This window comes from Lagopus leucura, unplaced genomic scaffold (assembly GCF_019238085.1).
Source record: "Lagopus leucura isolate 7727_CA_CO unplaced genomic scaffold, USGS_WTPT01 Super-Scaffold_100159, whole genome shotgun sequence".
Lineage (NCBI taxonomy): Eukaryota > Metazoa > Chordata > Aves > Galliformes > Phasianidae > Lagopus > Lagopus leucura.
The window spans coordinates 15,282,222-15,303,643 of NW_024962335.1; the positions used below are offsets into that span (position 1 = coordinate 15,282,222).

General features: G+C 43.6%; 2 protein-coding genes across 3 annotated transcripts in view; one reads left to right on the forward strand and one right to left on the reverse strand.

Annotated features, from left to right (window-relative positions):
• Positions 1-16,889, forward strand: PRDM4 (PR/SET domain 4). Of its 2 annotated transcripts, none has more exons than XM_042889468.1 (11): positions 1-61; positions 1,452-1,585; positions 2,242-2,427; positions 4,895-5,689; positions 8,413-8,562; positions 9,794-9,933; positions 10,646-10,731; positions 11,476-11,603; positions 12,140-12,454; positions 13,943-14,111; positions 15,444-16,889. In XM_042889468.1, the coding sequence occupies exons 1-11, from the start codon at positions 51-53 to the stop codon at positions 15,748-15,750; spliced, it is 2,421 nt and encodes an 806-aa protein (XP_042745402.1). In that variant the 5' UTR covers positions 1-50; the 3' UTR covers positions 15,751-16,889. The 2 variants fall into 2 exon arrangements, with proteins under 2 accessions (XP_042745402.1, XP_042745403.1); XM_042889469.1 differs by having other exon boundaries at positions 9,815-9,933.
• PWP1 (PWP1 homolog, endonuclein) overlaps positions 16,161-21,422 on the reverse strand; it is a 14,252-nt gene continuing 8,990 nt past the window's right edge. The window contains exons 11-15 of the mRNA XM_042889470.1: positions 21,059-21,170; positions 20,492-20,582; positions 19,284-19,405; positions 18,711-18,816; positions 16,161-18,015 (exon numbers count right to left, since the gene is read on the reverse strand). Of these exons, the coding sequence (XP_042745404.1) occupies positions 17,900-18,015; positions 18,711-18,816; positions 19,284-19,405; positions 20,492-20,582; positions 21,059-21,170 (547 nt within the window). The 3' untranslated portion in view covers positions 16,161-17,899. The remainder of the gene's footprint in view (positions 18,016-18,710; positions 18,817-19,283; positions 19,406-20,491; positions 20,583-21,058; positions 21,171-21,422) is intronic.

Genomic DNA, 21,422 nt, shown 5'->3' on the forward strand with positions numbered 1-21,422 from the left:
GCTGCGGCCGCTCCGCCGCCGGGAGAGGCCCCGCCCCGCCGCCGGGCTCCATGTACCCCAGGTGAGCGGCGCTGGGGCTTAGAGGCCTGGGGAGATGTGCGGGCGGCTCGGGCCTGGCACGGGAGGGGGGAACGGGATGCCGGCCGCGCAGCGCCGCCCCGCCGGGGACGGGGGGCCGTGGGACGGAGCGTCGCGCTGGAGCCGAGCTGAAGCGCGACGAACGTTGGCAGCCCCGCGCGCGGGGTCGGAGCCGGGGCCTGCGTGAGCTGCGGCTGTTCTTCCCCGCTTCCAGGCCCGCGGTCCATCACGGTCGCGTAGCTGTGCTCGGGCGCGCTGTTCGCTGAGCCCGTGGGCGGGCGGCGGTGCCGCGATGGGCAGAGCGAAGGCTCGCGGAGTTGCCCGCAGCTGGAGGCGACGACGGTGTCCCGTCGGTATCATTCGAGGACGGGTTCGGGCCACTCTTGTGGCATCACGCCCAGTGGTGTGCCCTGTGACTGCTGGCTTCTCCGCTGCCTGGGGATTTGGGTTGTTGGGCGGCCCCTGCCCTTTCTGCAGCTCTACAGCTGCTTGAGTGGCTCGGGAGGTGCAGCCGCTCGGCCAGAGGTTGTGTCACCCGTGGTGCCAGTTTTCAATAAGGTGAGAACACGAACCAGTTCAGAACTAGGCTGATAAATCTCTGTAAAATGGCTATTCTGCAGAGGTGGCTCTTGTCACTGTGGGCCAGGTTTGGAATTGGGGATTTTGTGTCCGTTACCGATTTTAAGCCATCTTCCCCCCTCCCCTCGCCTGGTTTTAATCTTCAGATGTGAAGTACAGACGTAATGAAATACAAATTGGGTGATGTTGTCCAAGTAATTGTGACGTTCAGCTTGCAGATTGGTCTGCCATTACAATACTTTATTTACAGTGGCTTCAACTGGAAGAAATCAGAGTTTGTATTCTGGATCGAAGGCAAAGCGCTATGCTCTGATTTGTCTTTTTGATCTGGCTTTCTACTCTCGGTCACTGCTATCAAACGAGACTAATATATTAAGTTCTTTGCAGAGAGAGTGGTGAGGTGCTGGAACAGGCTGCCCAGAGAAGCTGTGGATGCCCCGTCCCAGGAGGTGTTCAAGGCCAGGTTGAATGGGGCCCTGGGCAGCCTGGTCTAGTATTGAATGGGGAGGTTGGTGGCTCTGCATGTGGCAGAAGGGTTGGAGATTCATGGTCCTTGAGGTCAATTCCAACCCTGGCCATTCTATGATTTTGTAATATGGCTGTGGCATGATCACAGTGTGAGTGGCAGATGTATTTTATGCTTTGCTTTCTAAGACAGACTTTTTATGTGTCAGTACCTGGTTTGAGTTTGTGTTTATTCAGCCCTTCTTCCCCACAGTGCAGTCAGTACTCGGGAATGCTCTTGTTTCTGTTTCTCTTTTTTTGACCTCCGCTCTCTGTTCCCTGCCCTCTAGGATGAATGAAATGAACTTGAGTCCTGTAGGGATGGACCAGCTGACCTCGTCCTCTGTCGGCAATGCCCTGCCTGTCTCAGGGAGTCACCTGGGATTGGCAGCATCACCCACTCACAACGCCATACCAGCACCAGGTAATGGGAAAAGCTCCCATTAAGGGTGTTGCAGCTGATACTCTTCATTTTATTGTCTTGTGAAAGTTCATAACTGGGTAAGCAGTGCTTGCCTTGATAGCAAGTCATGTCTTTTGCAAGTAATAGAACTGTGAAAAGATAGACCATAAGCCAGTTGCTTATGTGGGAAGACAAGAGGGATGTGTGCATTTGTAGGCTTATACCTTAGTGGAGGTCTCATTTAGTTCCAGTGGGGTTTTTTATATTGTGGATGGGTGTGTGACTGCAGAGTCCTTTGAAATATGACCTGTCACTGTCACTGCAAATCTGCCTCCGTTTCAGTCCATCTTTACTCTGATGAAAATGTTTTTTCATCCGTCAAGCAAAACTATTTTCCTAGGTGTTCATTCAGGGGACTGCACAGACACAAGTCCATTACAATTGCAAAGTAGATTCAAATCTTACTTAGTGTGTTCAAAGGAAGATCTAACCACGTGCAGACATATCTCTCAGTGCTGTGATAACTGTGATCCTTTCTTTGAAGCCCATCACCTTATGCTGACAGCACTATGTTTTACTTCCACAGTGAGCTGAGGAATTAGTAACCTCTTTGTTAACTTGTTTGTCCATAAGCTCCTGTAGTTTCACTGAATTTAAATGGGCATTTTCTTTCACAGGTTTGCCGGTTGCAATTCCAAACTTGGGCCCCTCCTTGAGTTCCTTGCCCTCTGCTCTGTCTCTGATGCTCCCAATGGGTATTGGGGATCGAGGAGTGATGTGTGGTATACCAGAGAGAAACTACACCCTACCTCCACCGCCATACCCTCACCTGGAGAGCAGCTACTTCAGACACATTCTACCTGGTGAGTGGTCTGCTGCTGATGGGTGGAAACAAAGAGAAATTTTTTAAGAGCCCCTTGGTTTCTGTTCTGAAGCAACTGAAACATTTTACAGAACTTAAGTTTTCTTGTGGTCTGATGTGTCATTTACCAGCTTCACTTTCAGATCTCTGTTGTTGTATGTGTATATATGTATTATGAAGAGAATTGTAGGAGATAAGCTACTCAAACTTATCGATAGATGATATTAGATATAGATATTAGGAGGAGGTTTTTCACACAGAGGGTGGTGATGCACTGGAACAGGTTGCCCAAGGAGGCTGTGGATGCCCCATCCCTGGAGGCATTCAAGGCCAGGCTGGATGTGGCTCTGGGCAGCCTGGTCTGGTGGTTGGCGACCCTGCACATAGCAGGGGGTTGAAACTAGGTGATCATTGAGGTCCTTTTTAACCCAGACCATTCTATGATTCTAAACTGAATCTCTTACTGCTCCTGCTTTAAGATCAACAGAATGCAAGGAACACCTCGTTTTGATGTCATATATCTTGCTAGAGTTTGAAAACTGTTGCTGTCTTGTTGTTGTTGCTGTTTTTCTGTAGTCTTAAGTAGCACTTAATATGTGTGTAAAATGGTTACAGTACTTCAGTGCTCAAAAGGAGCAAGCCAGCAGTTAAGGAGTATAGTCTGTTTCCCCCCCCCACCTTTAGTCCATGATGTAGTTTTTTCTTCATTTTTGTTCATAGTTGGTTGCCAAATGTATTGATATCTATCTTGAATCCCTCTTAGCATGCATACTAGAGTAAAAATGTAGAATTTTATATGTTACTATATCAGGACATGGAAAACTGAGCTGTAAAATGTAGACCTTGTTTTGTTTTGTAGCTAAGATTGACAGGGTGGCAGGGGTTAGATAAACTTCAAGGTCACCCTGTGGGTGTTGTTGGTTCAGCCTTGGATGAGGAAAAGAAATACAGCAGCCCAGATCTCGTCCGGCTACCTGACAGCTCATGTCTGGATTTGTCAGCTGCTTAGTAGTAACCTTCCCTGCTGCATTTACATGCCTGCCATTTTGTGGGCAAAGAGTAGAGGAGAAGGCAGTGGATCTGAGGGCAAGAGGTATTTGTCATCCTTCTGAGCTGGTAGAATTCATGCAGAAATGTGGGAGGTTTTTGTTTTTTTTTTTGGTTTTTTTTTTTGTTTGTTTGGTTTTTTTTTCTTTAGCTTTTTAAGTTTTTTTTTTTTTTTCCCTAGCCTACTTGATGTTTAGTCTGATGTTTTATAGAGCTCTTCTGTCAGTCATCTTACTGCCTTCAAGAATCCTCCTTGTTTGGGCAGCAGGGCAGCATCACTTGTAGAAATGTTTGATGCAGCTGATCAAATTAGCCACCCATTTACCACTGATTTCTTCACTTAGCCATTTCTGGGGGGTTGTGTTGCAGAAGGAGTAACCATAATTTCATGCTTACAATACCGGATGTGTTGGAATGGAAAATTTTTACAGTACAAATGGCTCATAGGGTTCAAGGCCAAAAAGAAGCGTGCTAACTCTGATCTTGTAGAATCTGCAAAATCTTTCTCTGTCTACACTGGAGGCACTGTTTACTTGATTGTGCCAATGAATTTCCTCCAAAGATTTTTTCAGCTCTGACTAACTGAAGAAGTGGATGCTATGTAAATATAGTAATTTCTTTAGTGTTTCTTCGTATCTTAAATCTGGAGGTTATTTGCTGTTTAGGAGCTTTCCTGAACTACCAGAGAAGATGTTAGGGTTTCTAATTTAAATTTAACCAGTCTATCGTTTATAAGGAGAAACAGCATACTTCCTTTCTAAGGAAAAAGAGAGGGTGATGCAAGATACTTTTGAGAGACATTAGTCTTTCAGAAATGCAGTTGATGAGCTCTGAGATGGAGGGAGGTGTAATTAGTGATAGAGCAAGGAAGTAGTTACTGTTACAGTTTAAATACTTGAGCTGAAAAGGATGTATCCTGGGGAACTGTTTCTACTTCTAGCAAAGATGAACCAGGGTTTAATCAAATATTAGATTCCACTAGAAATCCTTCATTGCTTCTGGGCTGGTTCTTAAGAATGAAAAACTATGCCTAAAATGCAAAGAGCCTTTTCTGATTCGATCAGTGTGCTGAGGAGTCTAGACTAAATGTTGGCAGAAACGTGGCTCTTTGACAAATAGCTAGGAGACAAATGACTAGAGTTTAACAGATAACCAGAGACTTCGTTGGATGGAATATGTCTGTCTTTTTTTTGTTGTCAAAAGATACTCTGGCAAGAAGGGTCAGGCTGGCATACATTTATGAGGCAGGTTTTTAACTGGGCATAATATAAAGAGTGTGTCTCCTCGTATTGGCAGGAGCTGAGCCAGAACACACTGGTAGGGATTTAGTTTTAATGTACTACACTGCAGTGATGGGGTATTTTTGCTTAAGATTTGAGAACTGGTGACGTCTTACCTCTTCTCCCTTCTCTTTCTACCAGGTATCTTATCTTATTTGGCTGACAGACCTCCGCCTCAGTACATCCATCCCAACACTATAAATGTTGATAGCAATCCAGCATTGTCAGTGCCCAGCAATCCCTCAGCCCTGGACCCCTACCAGCCCAGTGGAACCGTGGGGCTGGAACCAGGGATCGTACCCATGGACTCCCGCGCAGTCAATGCGCACGGTGCTCAAAACATGCATCCTGGCGACAGCCACGAGGTAGCTCTGGATAGTACAATCACTATGGAGAGCGTTTCGAGGGTAACCAGCCCCATCTCTACGGATGGGATGACAGAGGAGCTTACAATGGACAATGTAGCCAGGGATCATTCGCAGATCCCAAATGGCTCCCGGAGCCATGAACCTTTGGCCGTAGACACGGTGGGAAGCAACTTGACGCCAGACGCAGTGGGGCACGGCGGTGTCATCCCCATTCACAGCAGCACTTTGGAACTCCCTGTCGTCATGGAGCCCGACCACATCGCTGGGCGGGTGGCAGGGATGTCGGACAGCACACTAAATGACTCCATTCATACCGTGGCCATGAGCACCAACTCTGTGAGCGTGGCACTCTCTACCTCACACAACCTCGCTTCCCTGGACTCGGTAGCCTTGCACGAAGTGGGCCTCAGCCTCGAGCCAGTGGCGGTGTCTTCCATAAATCAGGAAGTAGCCATGGGGCCGGGTCACGTGGATGTGTCCGCAGACAATCTTGCCTTCGTACCGTCCTCTCTGCAAATGGAAGACTCCAATTCAAACAAGGAGAACATGGCAACCTTGTTTACCATATGTGAGTGTGCATTTGCTGCTTTCTTTGGGCAGGAGTTGTTTTGTAGCTGTTGTCGGGAGGGATAACCTAACTCTTGTCATCAGTCTTATGGATTTCTGATGGAAGAAATATAGCTGTTTAACAAGTCCTCAGAAATTGGAATATTGACACGGGTAGACTAACTTCCAAACAGTAGACACAGTAGAGTGTTATAGCATTGTTCTCTTTGTATCACTTTCCCCTGCTCCCTTAGGGTTGGAAGTTTAGCTCTTTACGATCATGCCTTTTGTGGGTACGCTGATGCTGTCCTTTGCAAATGATATCTTGTTTTACTCTTGTTTCTCAAAGTCAAGTAACAAATGACTCATTTTTCTCTGCTTAAAGAAGAAAACCAACAATACGAGCTGTGCATTTCACCAACTGGTCTAGCTGTTGAGTTTGATGTTGTGTCATTTCATAAAATTATTATTAAACTTCAAACAGTCACTGTGGAATTGTTCTCAACAGGATCTATTGGAAAAAAAGAGCAGGAAGAGGGAGGGAAGTTTTTAATATTTCTAATTATTCTCATCAAAGGACCTCAGTACACAAGTTAGTTGCTCTTTTAGGAAAAGAGAAGCAGCAGATGTTGCACTCTCTTACTCCTCTCATAGTTAAAGGAGTTGTGTTTGAGAACTGTCAAGTTCTCATTCCTGGGGATGGAGAGTTGAACTTCTACCTGCAACCTATATGGCTTCCTGCCCCTGAAGTGTAAGGCCAGTTCTGTCAGCTGTGGTAGCATTGCTGACCACCACTTTTGCACATGAACTGGACTTGCAGCTGCTTGTCTTCTGACAAGATTTGCTTGCAGAAAATTTTTAAGGAATTGAAAGAAATAGTGTTTGATCAGCAACGGGAGAGGTGTAGTTTAATGTGTAGTCTCCCGAGTCTAGGCAGGTACTTGAATTAAAATTTGTGTTCTCTGTAATAAGCTCTGACTTAAAATCAGATGGCTCTAGGCTGTAATAAAGCTGCAACTCCTAGATGAGAAGTTATGCCATTGATGCACTCAGGATTTCCCGCTAATGTCTGTTGCCTGTTGAAGACAAAATGATCAGAATACCGTCATACACAACGTGCTTGTGATGAAGTCACTTATTTACACTGATGAGAATCTTGTTATCACTCCTGAGACCTAAGCTGTTTCCCAGCTGGTGTTCCTCATTGATAGGATGTTACAGTGGCTACTGCATGCCATGTGATTTATATTTCAAATCACATGAATCTTTGGCTTGGGAAGGTTTGCGTTGTAACTTGTTCTTTTATAGCTTTTCCTAAATAAAACATGGCTTTGTGTCCAGGCAAGTGACAGTAAGGAAGAAGAATTGTATCAGAACCTCTTGATGGTTTTTCATCACTGAGAAGGCAGAAAAAAAAAGTTTTTCAGAAAACTTTTTACACTGTTCCTAAGCAGGAAGAAAAAGGTGTGCATTTGCTACAGTCCAAACTGGTTGTGAAATGAAGAACTTCTTTAAAATCAGCGGTGCATGGTAGGCAAGGCTTAAGAACCAGTATTAGAAATAGTATTTCTTGTTACTTCGGTCGGGTGTAGCTGCTGTACTCTTACATGTCGTCTGCATACATGAAGTAATTCTATATAAGCTCTGCTTGATGGTATCCTGAGTGCCTTAGTGGCTGTAACTGTATAGTTGCTCAAACTGTACTTTGTACAGAATCGGATTCTGGTATGCTAACATCTCTCTCCAAAAACCTCTTCTGAAGACTTAATAATGGACCTGTTGTTTATGTGTACTGAAGACCATCTCTGTGATAAGGTGTTTTAAACAACTGCACTTGAGCTGTCAAGGGACTGAAGAAGGTCTTTGTGGAGATCTGACTTTATCAGCTGAGCACCTTTATTTAGAAGATAAGTGATTTATCAGGAGTGTGTTTACTGAGGTTGCTCCATTTGTGGAGAGTTGAAGTGACATCCTTTTTTGAGGTGAGAGCATTTTATGATGTGTTTTTGCCCAAAGTTACTGGACTAAGGACTTACAGCGCTTCACTTTTTGGCACTGTGTGTGCCAGGTGATGGACTGGGAAGGGGGTGATGCTGACTCTTCTTGGACACTTGATTTGTTCCATTCAGTAGCATCTTGTAAAGGTACACCTTTACTCTGTGAGTGTATTGCAGTGGGTCCTTCAAAAGAAACAGTGCACTGTCTGAATTTAAGCAGCAATAAAGGCGTTTGTGGGTTCAAAAACAGAAAAACTTGAGGAAGAAAACCTTACCGACCCTCTATATGAATATCCTTGAGGTTCTCCATGCCATAAAATTCTTGTGCTCCTGGTAAATTCAAAAACCATGCTCAGTCAGAAAGCTTGTGGCTTGGCTTTTCCTACCTTCCATTAGAGGTTATGTCACTTGTGATCAGAGTGAATGTGGCTTTTCTCCCATGAGCCTTACTGCCAGCTCTGGGGAAAACACCCTCAGTTTTGCTGTAGTTTGGTGAAGAGGAAGGCAGGTGGGGATCAGCATGTTTGATCTGAATTTGATAGGAACAGTGATATGTATGTTGGTGCCCACCCGACCGTAATAAAATTGCACACACTATTCTGAGCAAAAGCTCCCAAAGCTGCTGAGTTAAACAAGATAGAAGCAGCCTTTGGCAGAAGCTGATCTATAACATATTGACAGGGAGCTGGTTGCAGTTCAGTGGCTGTTGCATCCTTTTAATGCCTGCTGTCCTTTCCTCTCTCTGCAGGGTGCACGCTGTGTGACAAGGCGTATCCATCAGACTGCCCTGACCATGGACCTGTCACCTTTGTCCCAGACACCCCAATAGAGAGCCGAGCCAGGCTTTCTCTCCCTAAGCAGCTTGTCCTACGGCAGTCTCTCATGGGAGCTGAAGTGGGTAAGAATCAGATTACTGTGTACTTCTGTGCGGTAGTTTAAAATATGCTCACTGCCTGAAATGCAAAACTGTGGGGATTTGAATGTGGGGAAAAAAACACCGCAAGGGAGAAGTGGTTCCCTCTTCTATAATCACCCTGGCTTCTTTTGTTTTTTGAATGTGCAAGAACTTCTTGTGCCTGGTTACTTTTTAGACTTCAGCTAGACTGTGGGGTGCTGCCACATAGTATTACTGTAACATTTGATAAGGTCAAGTGCCAGCAAGGTATGATGTTTATTTTTATCATGTGCTAAATCTCCTGGGCACAGGGCTGATAAGAAAAAAAACACAGCAATTGCAGCTTGGGGGAAGATAACAAGTAGAAATAATAGAAGATATTTCTGCCTGCTTGTTTATCAGCTTTGTTTGCTACCTTTGGGTCTTCTGGATGCTCTCATTGGAGAATTCATCAAAAGTGCCTCTTTTTTTTTTTCCCCCTCCTTCATCTACATTTGGCACATAGACTGACCTTGTCATTGGATGTGGACCTTGTAACAGTATTACACACCATTGTCTCCTGGAAATCGAAGAATACAGTGTAATACTCTAAGGATCTGAAGGCTAAAGAAGAATGTGATTATTGGCTTGCTTAGTGTTACTGCTTGTTGAGAGTAGATTACATCTGTTGTGGTTTTTTTGGTTTTTTTTTTTAAGCTCCACTAGTTTCCAGTTTATTCCTGAAAGCTGTTCAGTGTATTCATGTAGATCTCTCTCTATATAAATGTTTAATAATAAATAATGTACATGCAGGAATCCCTCTGCCCATGACAGAAATACAGCTGCCTCTGGGGAGAAATGCAGAAGCTGCTTAACAATGCCCAGCAACAATTCTGGAAATTCCTGGGGATTAGGTAGGCGAAATGTAGTTACTGAAACTAGTATTTTCTGCTTCTGCAGAAAGTGCCACGAAAACTTTAATTGGTACAAGTGGCGAGGATCTTAGTTTTGTAGCTTACTAAAAAGTAAATGACTTGCTTTTGGCAAACACATAAAGATTTGCAATTGTAACAAAGCGGCTCCCAGTAGTGTCATGTGGTGGCGGTGGTTCTTGTCTCTGCATTAGGTGTGCTCTACATGTGAAATAGAAGCTTTGATGATCTTATGCCTAGATATTACCCTCGGAGCATTATCTCCTAAATCTCCCACTTTTCTGTTAAGCGTTCTTAGTTGTTTAAATTATTGATTTCTGCAGATGTTGGTCTTCTACTGATAGGTGTGTGGACACGAGAAACCATTCCTGTAAGAACTTGTTTTGGACCTCTGATTGGGCAGCAGAGCCATTCTCTGGAGGTGGCTGACTGGACAGACAAAGCAGCTAGTCACATCTGGAAGGTCAGTGGGTGCCCGACGTGCCTTTCTCTGATGAAAGACACCACATGACACAGCAGCTTGTGCATTATCATCCTTGCCAAAACCTGAAACTGATGCAGTTTGATTGCTTAACACTTAGTATCAGCATATCACAGCTCTGTGTCATGTAGTATTCTGGTAATCAATCCTGACAACAGAGCTTCTTTTAATGCCTTTGTGGTTTCCCGTATTTATGTGAAATGCCAACAGAGATTGTACATTCCTAGGCAGCACTTGTTTGTTTTGTATTGTTGTTTATTGAAAGTTTCCACTGGCAATAAATCATTTGTTGTAGGAAAGCTGCTTCAAAGGTTTCTTTGCCACATCATTTCATACTGAGAAAATAAAATTGATCTTTATAAATAAAGCAGGTATTGTTTGCCCAGACAGCATTACTTACAAGATTTGGCTTGTAAGAAAAATAACCAGATGCATTTCTGCTGGGAGCTGAAGGTGATGAGTGGGAAGGATGCTGATAAATAATTTTTCTAGTCTCCTGGATAGCAGAGATGCCAAGATTTCTGTGTGAAGGGGAAATAAGGAATAAAAACAGGGCTGTGGCCTTGACGGCGGCAATAGAGACCTCCTGGCATGCTCTAGGTAAACAATTCTCTCTGAGAGAAAGAAGCTCTTTCACTGTGTTGTTTGCTGTGTTTTATCCTAAGATTGCCTTTGTGTTTTTGTTTTCTGATAGATCTATCACAATGGTGTCCTAGAGTTCTGCATCATTACAACTGATGAAACTGAATGTAACTGGATGATGTTTGTACGCAAAGCCAGGTGAGAGCCAGCTCTACCATGTTAAGTGTCTTGGAATCTGGGCTTATAGGAGGCTGTGCTGGAGATGACTCAGCTGTCGTGCTGACTACCCAGATAGGTCAAGAACTTGGGATCAGGGGACCCACAGGAAGCATCTAGGCATCTTGGAATGGGTGAAGAACAGTGAAACAAAGTGCCCAATGGAGAGTGTTCTGGGGAAGCCAATACACATGCTGTAGTAAAACCTCGTTCTAATGCTGTAAACCAGATTCTTTTCTATATTAGTTTGCAGTGTATTAGCTTGTATTAGTCATCCCATTCCTTTTGGATATATTTGTGAAGGCATTGATGATTTATTTATTTATTTTCATGGAATCATAGAATGGCTTGGGTTGGAAGGGACCTTAAAGCCCACCCAGTTCCAACCCCCTACCATGAGCAGAGTTGCTACCCACCAGCTCACGCTGCTCATGGCTGCATCCAGCCTGGCCTGGAACACTTCCTTAGGAATGGCTCCTTCTTTAAGCAACCTGATCCAGTTCTTCACCACTCTCTGAATAAATAGTATCCTCCTAACATCTAATCTACAAATGACTGAAGTAACAGACATTTTGGTTTGTTTGTTTTTGTTTGTTTTTAATGTGCTGGCAAGCACTGAGGTTCCCTCATTACTTATTTATAGGAGTTTCCTTTTTGTGTATTTTTTTTTTTTTTTCTGAATATCCCTGGAGCACTTTTTTTTCATAACTCTCCATATTGCTGTAGGAACCGGGAAGAGCAGAATCTGGTGGCTTATCCTCACGATGGAAAAATTTACTTTTGCACCTCTCGGGACATCCCACCTGAGCACGAGCTTTTCTTTTATTACAGTCGGGACTACGCACGGCAGCTTGGTAAGTAAGAACTCGCCTTCATTGGCTTTGCAGGGACTACCCAGCATGAATTCCTTTTAGTGCCACCTCTGGGTACTGTGACTTGGGAGTGCTTAATGTTCCTTGTCAGCAGTGCGCATTACAGTTTCTATTTCATTACAAAGGGAGTACCATCGCTTAAAAGAAATATTTAATTATCTAATTCCACTGGTCAGGAGCACAAGATTGGAGCTTTGTAGAAAAAGGGCTGATTTTCTTCTCTTTATCTATCCAATGTTAAGATTATCTCGTTCACTGAAAGGTTTTCCTGCTCTCCCCCACCTTTGGTTATGTTAATTTAGATTTAGTGGTGCTCCAACCCATCCAAAACTTGCCCTCTAAAGCAGTGCAAATGGCCTATATAGAAAAAGCTGGAAAGCAAACATCGGAGCTGAAGGGAGCTGGAGTGAAAACCTCTTCAGCTGGTTTTACTACCATAAAGTGTTAATGTGGATCGTGTTCATTGTCCAATTAGGCCTGGTTGTGCCTCACTGAAAGTGATGTTTTTGTGCCCAAAGGTGTCCCTGAACATCCGGACGTGCACATCTGCCACTGTGGAAAGGAATGTGCTTCCTATGCGGACTTCAAGGCCCATTTGAGCAGCCATATTCACAGCCACCTCCCCAGTCAGGGCCACAGCAGCAGCCACGGGCCAGGCCACGGCAAGGAAAGGAAGTGGAAGTGCTCCATGTGCCCCCAGGCTTTTATCTCCCCTTCCAAGCTCCACGTCCACTTCATGGGGCACATGGGCATGAAGCCACACAAGTGCGATTTCTGTAGCAAAGCTTTCAGTGATCCCAGCAACTTACGCACGCACCTCAAGATACACACAGGTGAGGGCTGGAGACTTCAACAGTATCCTCTGAAGGGGAAACACTCAGGCAAGACCTGTTCTCTGATCCCTGGGTCAGCTCGCAAAGTATGGCTCGTGTCCGTAAAGCCGAGCTCTTGCCCCCTTTCTGTAAGATTAGCAGCATCCTGAGTGTGGGTAGGAATGATCTTTGGTCTGTGCTGAGCCCAGCTAATGGCCAGGCATCACTGAAGAGTGCTGACTGGTGTGGGATAGGACTGAGATGGATTCAGTGCTTGTAGGACGGTATTTAGCCCTGTGTTCTGCCTGGTTGTGCCGTGCTTAAAAGAGCATTTGATGAGCTGCAGTACATTACAGTTGGGAAGAACCGTGAGGCTTCGTTTGCAAGACAGAAACTCCTTGTTCCTTCACAGCAGCTCTGCTGTTGGCAGCTATGATAGAACAAGTGTTCCCTTCTGCTTATGAGGAAAAAAGCCAACTGGGTTTAAAAGCTTGTACTGTGGACAGTTGCCCACTTAAATGTGGGGCTGAGATGTTTCCCTTCATTGTTACTCATTTTTCATCGGAAGCAAATGGCACAAGACTGAAATTGGTGACTATGGGGTCAGACTGAAGTGGGTAAGACTCAGCTATTTCACTCATCAAAACTCACCAAGTCTGAACGTGCTGATGGCCTCTGTGTGCATTTGAATATCACTAGGGCCTTTGGATATAAAGGAAGAATTGCTAGAAGATTAATGAATGAAAAAAGAGAAAAATAAAAAGGGAAATTTTTCAGCTCTGTAGGAAGATGACAGGGAGTAAGAAAGTGTGTTTAACTCAGGGTGAGGAGAGGGGAGAGGATGTAGATAAGTACAGTCCAGCAAGAGGTAGTATGGATATTTTTGCCTGTTTTTTCAGTACAGTTGAAATACCAACTCAAGAGAGAAGTAGAGAAGGGAATGCACTGATGTGCAGTAACTAGGTGGTTGCTATTGAAAAGGAGATACCATTATTTTTACTCAAGAATTTATGTTGGATAACCCTCCTCTTCTTTGCTGGAAAATTTCCTAGTATATTTGTTCAGGCTTTAATGGCTCATCCAGGGAGATGGGGTTGGTGTAGACAAGCAGTGGAAAGAGAGTCCTGCAGGAAAGACTGAATGGGTGCAAGCACTGCAAGAACAGGATTATGTTTAATAGAAGAGACCAAGTGCAGTGCCCCACTCCATATGAAGGGTTCAGTGCTTGGAAACAGTAGCATGAAGTGCTGTTTTTGACTTGGGGTGGGAAGTGAAATACAACGGGAATGATGAAGTAAAGTCAGGTGCCTATTTTGCATAGCTAAATAGAGATTGTAACTGGTGAGGTCTTGATGCACAGTCTGAAAGAACTGCAGGAGGGAAAACACGCTTTGTTCATAAAGAATCTGCCTTTCTTCAGGGTAAAACTTTTATTCTTCAGGAGTGGTCAGGATTGTTTGCTTACTTTTTCTTGGCACGCTGACTGTGGATATACGTGTGTAATTGTAGGTCAGAAGAATTATCGGTGTACCCTCTGTGACAAATCGTTCACCCAGAAGGCTCACTTGGAATCACACATGGTCATCCACACCGGGGAGAAGAATCTGAAGTGTGATTACTGCGAAAAGCTGTTCATGCGGAGGCAGGACCTCAAGCAGCACGTACTTACCCACACACAGTAAGTGAGCTCTGGGGATGTGCTGGGCTGCAGTCAGTAATGAAGCTTAACGGCCTGAGAATTCAATGTGCAAATATCTTGGCCTAGGGAGCACAGGTTCACCTTCTAAAATAAGGGAGAAGTAAGTCTGGACAAATGCCTTATTACTGGCCTGCTGCTGCTGCTGGACTATTCTGGTGTTTGTTTGCAATTTTTTAATGACAAAGGAAATTCCAGGCATGCATCCTGTCTTGTGAAATAGCATTCTGGAGCGCTCATCACTGCAGCTGATTTATGTTTAGTTCTCTGCTGAGAACTGTTTCCAAGTCACAACATGAGTCCTTACATTTTAGCTAATTCTCTTACTCAGTTTGTACCTGGGGAATGCATCTGTTCCCAGCTGTTTCTCTCCACCCACCATTTCCCCTCTCAACTCTCATTCATGCACTTGTCTCTTCTGTGCAGGGAGATGCCACCCCCGGGCTCTCCTCCATTTCTCTGGAGGTCTCACCCAATCCTTCAGCCCTGCCAAGCCGGATCTTTCTCTCTGCTCTGAGCATTTTCTCCATCCTGTTTGGAATTACTTCCAGTCCCGAGTCCCTCCCTTAAAGGCTGCTTGCCTAAATCTAATCCCTCTGCTTGTTTCATTTTCAGCATCTGGTTCTTGTATGCACTTGGAATCAGATTGTTGCTGCTTTCCTGCTGCCTAGGAAACAGCATAGTGCAGCAAGCATGAGAGAGATGAAGAGATTTGCTTTTCTTGTTCTTACAGCCAGAGCAAGGAACACTACTGGTGGGAGGCATTTTGCACAGTCATGTGCAATTTGACTGTTGCAGTCTGGTAAGCCTCAGCTTAGTATTTACAGCTGAGGTTTGTTAACACTCAGCAGCTTTGTTCTTTTTATTATTTTTTTTTTTCTTCCCTTCCTGTTTGTGCAGGGTGAAAAGAAGGGGGGGCTCACCCTTCAACCATAGCAACACCTCTGTCCTGCCAAAAAGTGGAGCTTAACCAGAGTTTGGTCTCACTTAAAAGGCAAACAAAAAAACTTACAGATTTTTTTTTTTTGTCTGATTTATCGTTGGGAAGGATAAATGGTTGGTTGCAGGCTAGGAGTTGGTCCTAGAAGTTTGACTTTTGCCAGGGGCACCGGGGGAGCAATAATACTGCTTTTTGAGAGAAAACAGCATTTACATGTCAGTGTTGCAGTAATGCTGTTATTTCTGCTTCAGATGCGTTGGAACCAAGATTTAGGAACAAGACTGACTCTGCCACTTGCACTGTCACCCACCTCCCTATAATTTAATACATCAGCTGCCTTGCTGCAGAAGCAAACTGACTTTTTTCTCTTGCAGAGAACGGCAGATCAAGTGCCCCAAGTGTGACAAGCTGTTTCTGAGGACAAATCATCTGAAGAAGCATCTCAACTCACATGAAGGAAAGAGGGACTATGTCTGTGAAAAATGCACCAAGGCTTATCTAACCAAATATCACCTCACTCGCCACTTAAAAATATGTAAAGGCCCCACATCCAGTCTGTCAACCCCAGAGGAGGAAGAGGAGGATTCAGAGGAGGAACTGATAGACTCACTGAGGACTGAGGACTGTAGGATTAACAATGGAGTCTACTCAACTGGTGATGCCCTCACGGGACACAAATGAAGAAAAGGGAAATTCTCATGGATGTTAAAACGGGGGAAGGAAGAAACTACAGCTCTCTTCCTTGTTTCCCCAGTCAACAGCATATGTCAAATGAGGAGTATTCCTTTCATTCTGGTCTCCCCACTACCACCACTGAATAAACTCCAGCCAAAACACTGAATGAGAATGGATCATGTGCTTCAGACTGAACAGTTGCTTGAAAGGAAATATGAGGAACAGATTTTTCCACACATGCTGTGCATACTCAGATAACCCACTCTGTGCTAGGATACATAACACGCCTTGCATTATCCTTGAGGGAAGAGCCACAACCCAGAGATGTAGTTGAGTAACAGCCATGACCTGTAAGCCATCTTTTCCTTAACTGCCACAGTCCTGACAGCAAGAAAAACAAACAAGACAAAAAAAAATGGTGGTAGCAGTTAGTTGTATTTATCTTTTTAATACCTGTTAACTGAAGGATGTGGTTTGGCACAGAGCAAAGAATGTCAATGCTCAGGGCTCCTTCTAAAAAAAATAATGCTTTGGTTTGGAGGCAGTGGAATCAACAGTTGTAGATAAAGCAATTATCCCAGTACAGCAGTGTTCAGAAAACCAAAAAGGGGCTATTTGTTATTACCTTCTCTCACTCAGATTCACGAGAGCATGTTGTGAAGAAGTAAGGACTGTACAGACCAGTAGGGAAGAAGCTTACAGGTGATCAGACAGCGTTTACAGTACATCCTTGTGTGCTGTAAACCTTTTACCACTTAAAAAGAGATGGGAGGGTTTGCTGCTAATACTATTTATGGAATGAAAATGGATTTCATTCACTTGTTTTCTTTTGGAAAAAAATTAAAAATGTGGCTCTTTTCTAATGTTCTTTTTAAATATTTAAGCATTCTGGGAAAAAAAAAAAAAACAACCAGCACTTTTTTCCCCCCATCATCTGCCTGTCTCAAGCATTCCTGGGACAAGGCAGGGGCAGCAGTGCCTCCATAAAGAGAAGACTAACAACTTGTCTCTAAACCTTGAAGGTTGGTTTTGTGGCTTGTTTGTCTCTGCTGTAAGTGGGGGGACAGTGAGCTGAACTCTTCCCTGACAAGGTGCTTGGTTATCCCTGTTAGATTCTTGCCATAAACAGCCTCATTTCAGTTGTACCTCTCTCTCTACTCTGTATTGCCTGGTTTCTTTAAAGTCTGTGTGGTTTGAGCTTGGAAAGCAGCCGTAACAGCTTGTAAACTGTGTGCACTGACCCCCCTGTCTGTGAGAGCAGTTGTTTTAATAATTAGGGGCTTTGCAGCATTAGTGCTTTATAGTAGACACCTTTAATAACCACCTTCCAATAGGTGGTAAGGGAAGCACCTCACATGAGTTAAGAGATTTAACTTCTGGCCTACAGTAAGGCACTTGGTGCTCATTTTAAATGTGAGGAGCCTTAAAGAAGTTCCTGCTCTTATAAATCAACTGAGTGTCAACCTAACCACTGACTTAAAGGGAACCAGGGGAAAGAAACCCTTGGTTACAGTGGGACAGAGCAGAGATGTTTCTGGGTTGATTTTTGGTGATCAAGTGATACATTCCAGGATTCTATTCAGGGACTCAGACATACTACCCAAGAAATACTCTTAAAAGATTTAAAAAAAAAAAAACAAAAAAACAAAACTTAAATATGAAAAAGCTTAAAATCTGTATAAGAATTTTAGTCAATCCAGTCTCAAATTAAGGATAAGTTATCCGACTATTTACAGCTGCCATTTCTCCCAGCATCTGTCTGACATTTCAGCCAACAGTTGTGTAGTTTTGTTCCTTAACACCATCAGGAGATATTTACCTTCTTTGCAGTATTTGACAAACCTCTGACAGCAGCAGAATGCTTTTCTGGATATGATTTCGTCTTGTATATCAACTCTACACCCAGCTGCCCCTAATTCAGGGATTGTAAATTCAAGCATATGGAAGAAATTCAGTCTTTTGAAGCTGGTGAGAAAGGCAGAACTCACAACTGCAGATTTGGGAGCTGACCCACGTATCCGTGTTTCTTTGAGATAAAGCAGCCTGCAGTTTGAACACGAGTCACTTTCACAAACGCTCTCCAAACAGGGGAATTGGTAGAATACACCTGAGCTGCAGTCCCTTCAGTTACTTTGATTTTGCGAGGTTTGGTCCGTCACGATTCCATCGCCGTCTCTGAACTGTTGCTGCTACTACCAGCCAAGGAGCTGCAAGCCACAGAGTTTGCACCAGCCAGAACAAGTCTCTCTCTGTTTCCAAAAACTTCATTCACTGCAACACAGGTAAGGCATTGCTTCCATGTTACTTTCTCAGAGACGAGAGCACTGCAGCAAGTACAGCGAGGCAAATACAGCAGAATGGAAATCCTCACCTGATGCAGTTTCAAAGCCTTCCCCATTACCCAGAGCAGGGAGTTGTAAGCTTACAAGTCAGAACAATCTGTTTCCTCATGTACGATAATTGAATTACAAGTCACGGTATTTCTCCCCCGGAGACTCCCTAGATGTTTCCCTGTGTGTAATTCCCTTACTGAAGCACTGTGAAATGGATGAGTTTTGTACAGCAAAACGGTTTAAATTATTTATTTCTGGTTTTACTCTCTCTGGGTGCCATCAGGCTCTTAAAAGCCTCAAAAAATTCACACCATTTAGCTACATGCAACTGAGACAACTGATCAAAACCAGTCTTCGCTTCTGTGCAGTGCTTGTTTACACCAAGAACATTAAGAAAAAAAAGGAAGACTGTGAGAAATGAGTATTCTGTTTCAGTTACAAGAAAATATACTGTGGCTAATACAGCTCTCCAAAATGGAAAAAAAAAAAAGATATTTTTAAGCTGGTAGTGTGAAAACATTCAGTCTTTGGGTACTTCTTTAGAAGTGTCACACTCAGAGCCACGCTGCATTACTGACTATACAGATACACCCTGGGGCAGAGCCTCGAGATCCCAGAAAATGAGAATATTACCTGCAGAAATGCTGCTTATATCCCAGACACGCAGCCCTTCTCGCTCTCCTCCAAAGGCAAAAACAAATGGGAAGTCAGGGCAGCAAGCTGCGCAGAACAGAACACCCTGGGAAGGAGGGGGAAAAGTTTTGGGTTTTTTTTTCCTAAATATCATGTTAAAATGATTTTATCATCAGAAAATACTTTTGCTGGGCAAGGTATAACAAATGTAAGCTCTCTGTCTCTTGAAACTTGACTTTGTGTCCTTACAAAAATCATTGTAAGAGCTGTTAATTACATTTAACAAATCATGTATTCATCTTGAACCTTAAAAGATGCATGATGGAAAACTAATAGTCCTACTGCAGAATGCTCTATCTGACATTCAGATCCAAGGCTTCAAAGCAGCCTGCCAATTACATCTTCAACTGAATACCATGTTATAATGAGGAATGGTTTACCCAGAGTACACAGATGTGGGGTTTTTGTTGTTATTTCTTTAAGGCATTACACAAAACAAAATTTAAATTAGAAAACAGATTCAGCAGTTATACATACGCCTTCTTAGAAGCAAGAAATGTAATCAAAGATTACCATTTTCATATCCCTGGAATGGATTAAACTTGGCTTGCCTCCCAGGATATCCCAAATTTTCACATATTTGTCAGCAGATGATGTCACAAGGCACCCTTTGACCTGACTACTTAGTTGTAGCCCTGGAAGATATGAATGCATCAGTGTAAGAGCATCAATCAATCACTCTTTCAGAGCTGAGGACACATTTAGAGTGAAAGCAGAACAAACCTAATATTCTTCACACACTAAACTCAGTTCCAGCAAAACAAAGCAAAAAGTTAATGACAGTTTTGTGCTACCACTGCTCCCTACAGTAACAGAAGGACCTTTTGAGAGCAAACTTCATGTAGACCTATTTTGTCTCTCAATGTAATGACAGTAACAGTACAGAGCTGCTGCTGCTGTTGTGCTTTTCACTTGACATAATCTGGCTTCCCCAGGCAGTTTTCTTCATTCAACTCCATCTCTTTAGCTATCTGAGATGATGAGACATACTGACATCTCACCTAATCAGGTACTTCCTTCAAGTTGCTTTTTAGAAGTTTCTACACTGGTCAAATGATTTAAGGAGTCTAAAGCAGACTGTGTGGAAATCTTCCCATGTGCCACATCTAAGTCACCATCAGAGTGAAATGCCAGTATAAAATATTATGGATAGAGAAGTTCTGGTTCATAGTCCTGGACCAGACTCCGTAGTTTCTGTCTTTTCTCACCCCAAAAAGCAATAAGAGCATATCCCAGATGAACAAATTTGTTTCAATATGCTTATTATTCATGATATCCACTGAGGCAACTTCACTGTTGTTAAAATACTTTGTTTACAATGGTTTTAAACAAAAAGAGCAGAGATTTCGATATTAGGAAGTATTTCACTCAGAGGGCAGTGAGGCACTGGCACGGGATACCCAGAGAAGCTGTGGTGCCCCATCCCTAGAGGCTCAAGGCCAGTTTGGATGGGGCCTTGGGCAGCCTGAGCTGGTGGGTGGCAGTCCTGCCCGTGGCAGGGGTAGCAGTGGGTGGGCTTTAATGTCCCCTCCAACCCAAGCCATTCTGGCATTCTGTGGTTCTCAGCACAGATGGCATCGTGGGCCAGTTACTCACTATTACTATACACTACTTTATTTTTTTGTTAAGCAAGGAATCACCACCATCTCAGTCACATCAGCTGAAGACATCTTCCAGACAAGCCTCACCACTGGGGCAAACACAACACACACATAATTTACCTGATACTTCTTCGTCATGAGCCTTCAAAGTAAACAGCGGCTTATCAGAGCGAGCATCCAAGCAGTACACAAAGCCATCCTCTGTGCTTGCCTAAGGAAACCACAATACTTTGAAACAAACAGCTGTAGTCATTTGTTTAAAAACATTCTATGCAATAACATCCACTCTCTATTAAACCCTTGTCATCTGAGACAAATTTACACTGCTTCTTAGCAAGACACGTTCCCCTGTACACAGTTCTTCACCTCCAAAGTCAGACTTCATACATCTGGAGCTTGAACTATTCTGTGTATATAAACTACATTGCAGTGAATTCTGTGGAAATCTTAATCGTATGCAAATTTAACTGTATTTTGCACTGAATATGGCTGCACTACAGAGCTCAGAACTTATGCTCAGCACTGAAATACTGAGCTTTTTGTCTCTAAACTCAGTGCAAACTTTGGAGCCATCTAACAGCAGCCTCACAGACCTACACAAAGTTAAGTGTAACCATACTGAGAGAAAATACAAAAGCACAGCTTAAGTGAAGCAGCCAACAGGCCAAGAGAAGAGTGTATACTCACTAAGAAATTACAAGGTGAAAAATGATTCCAAGTTACTCTTTCAACCTGACCACTAAACCGCCAGATTCGATGGTTATCTTGTGGGCTTCTGCAATCGTACAGCACAGCTGACCTGTGGGAAAACAGGAAAGGAAAAAAGCAGAATCACAACTGAACTCTGTGAAATTCATTTTACCACTGGCACCTACAGGTGGTTCTTGGATGCTCTGCAGGATGAATCCACAAAGGCAGTCTGTTGGTCTACAGTGTACTGGCATGTAGGTGGCCAGGGGGTCAAAAGGAGAGCTAACAATGGATCAGGATGCTGGTCTGAATGCTTGGAGATTTTTTCTTATTTTTACAAAAGGAATTTTGGGGAGGAAAA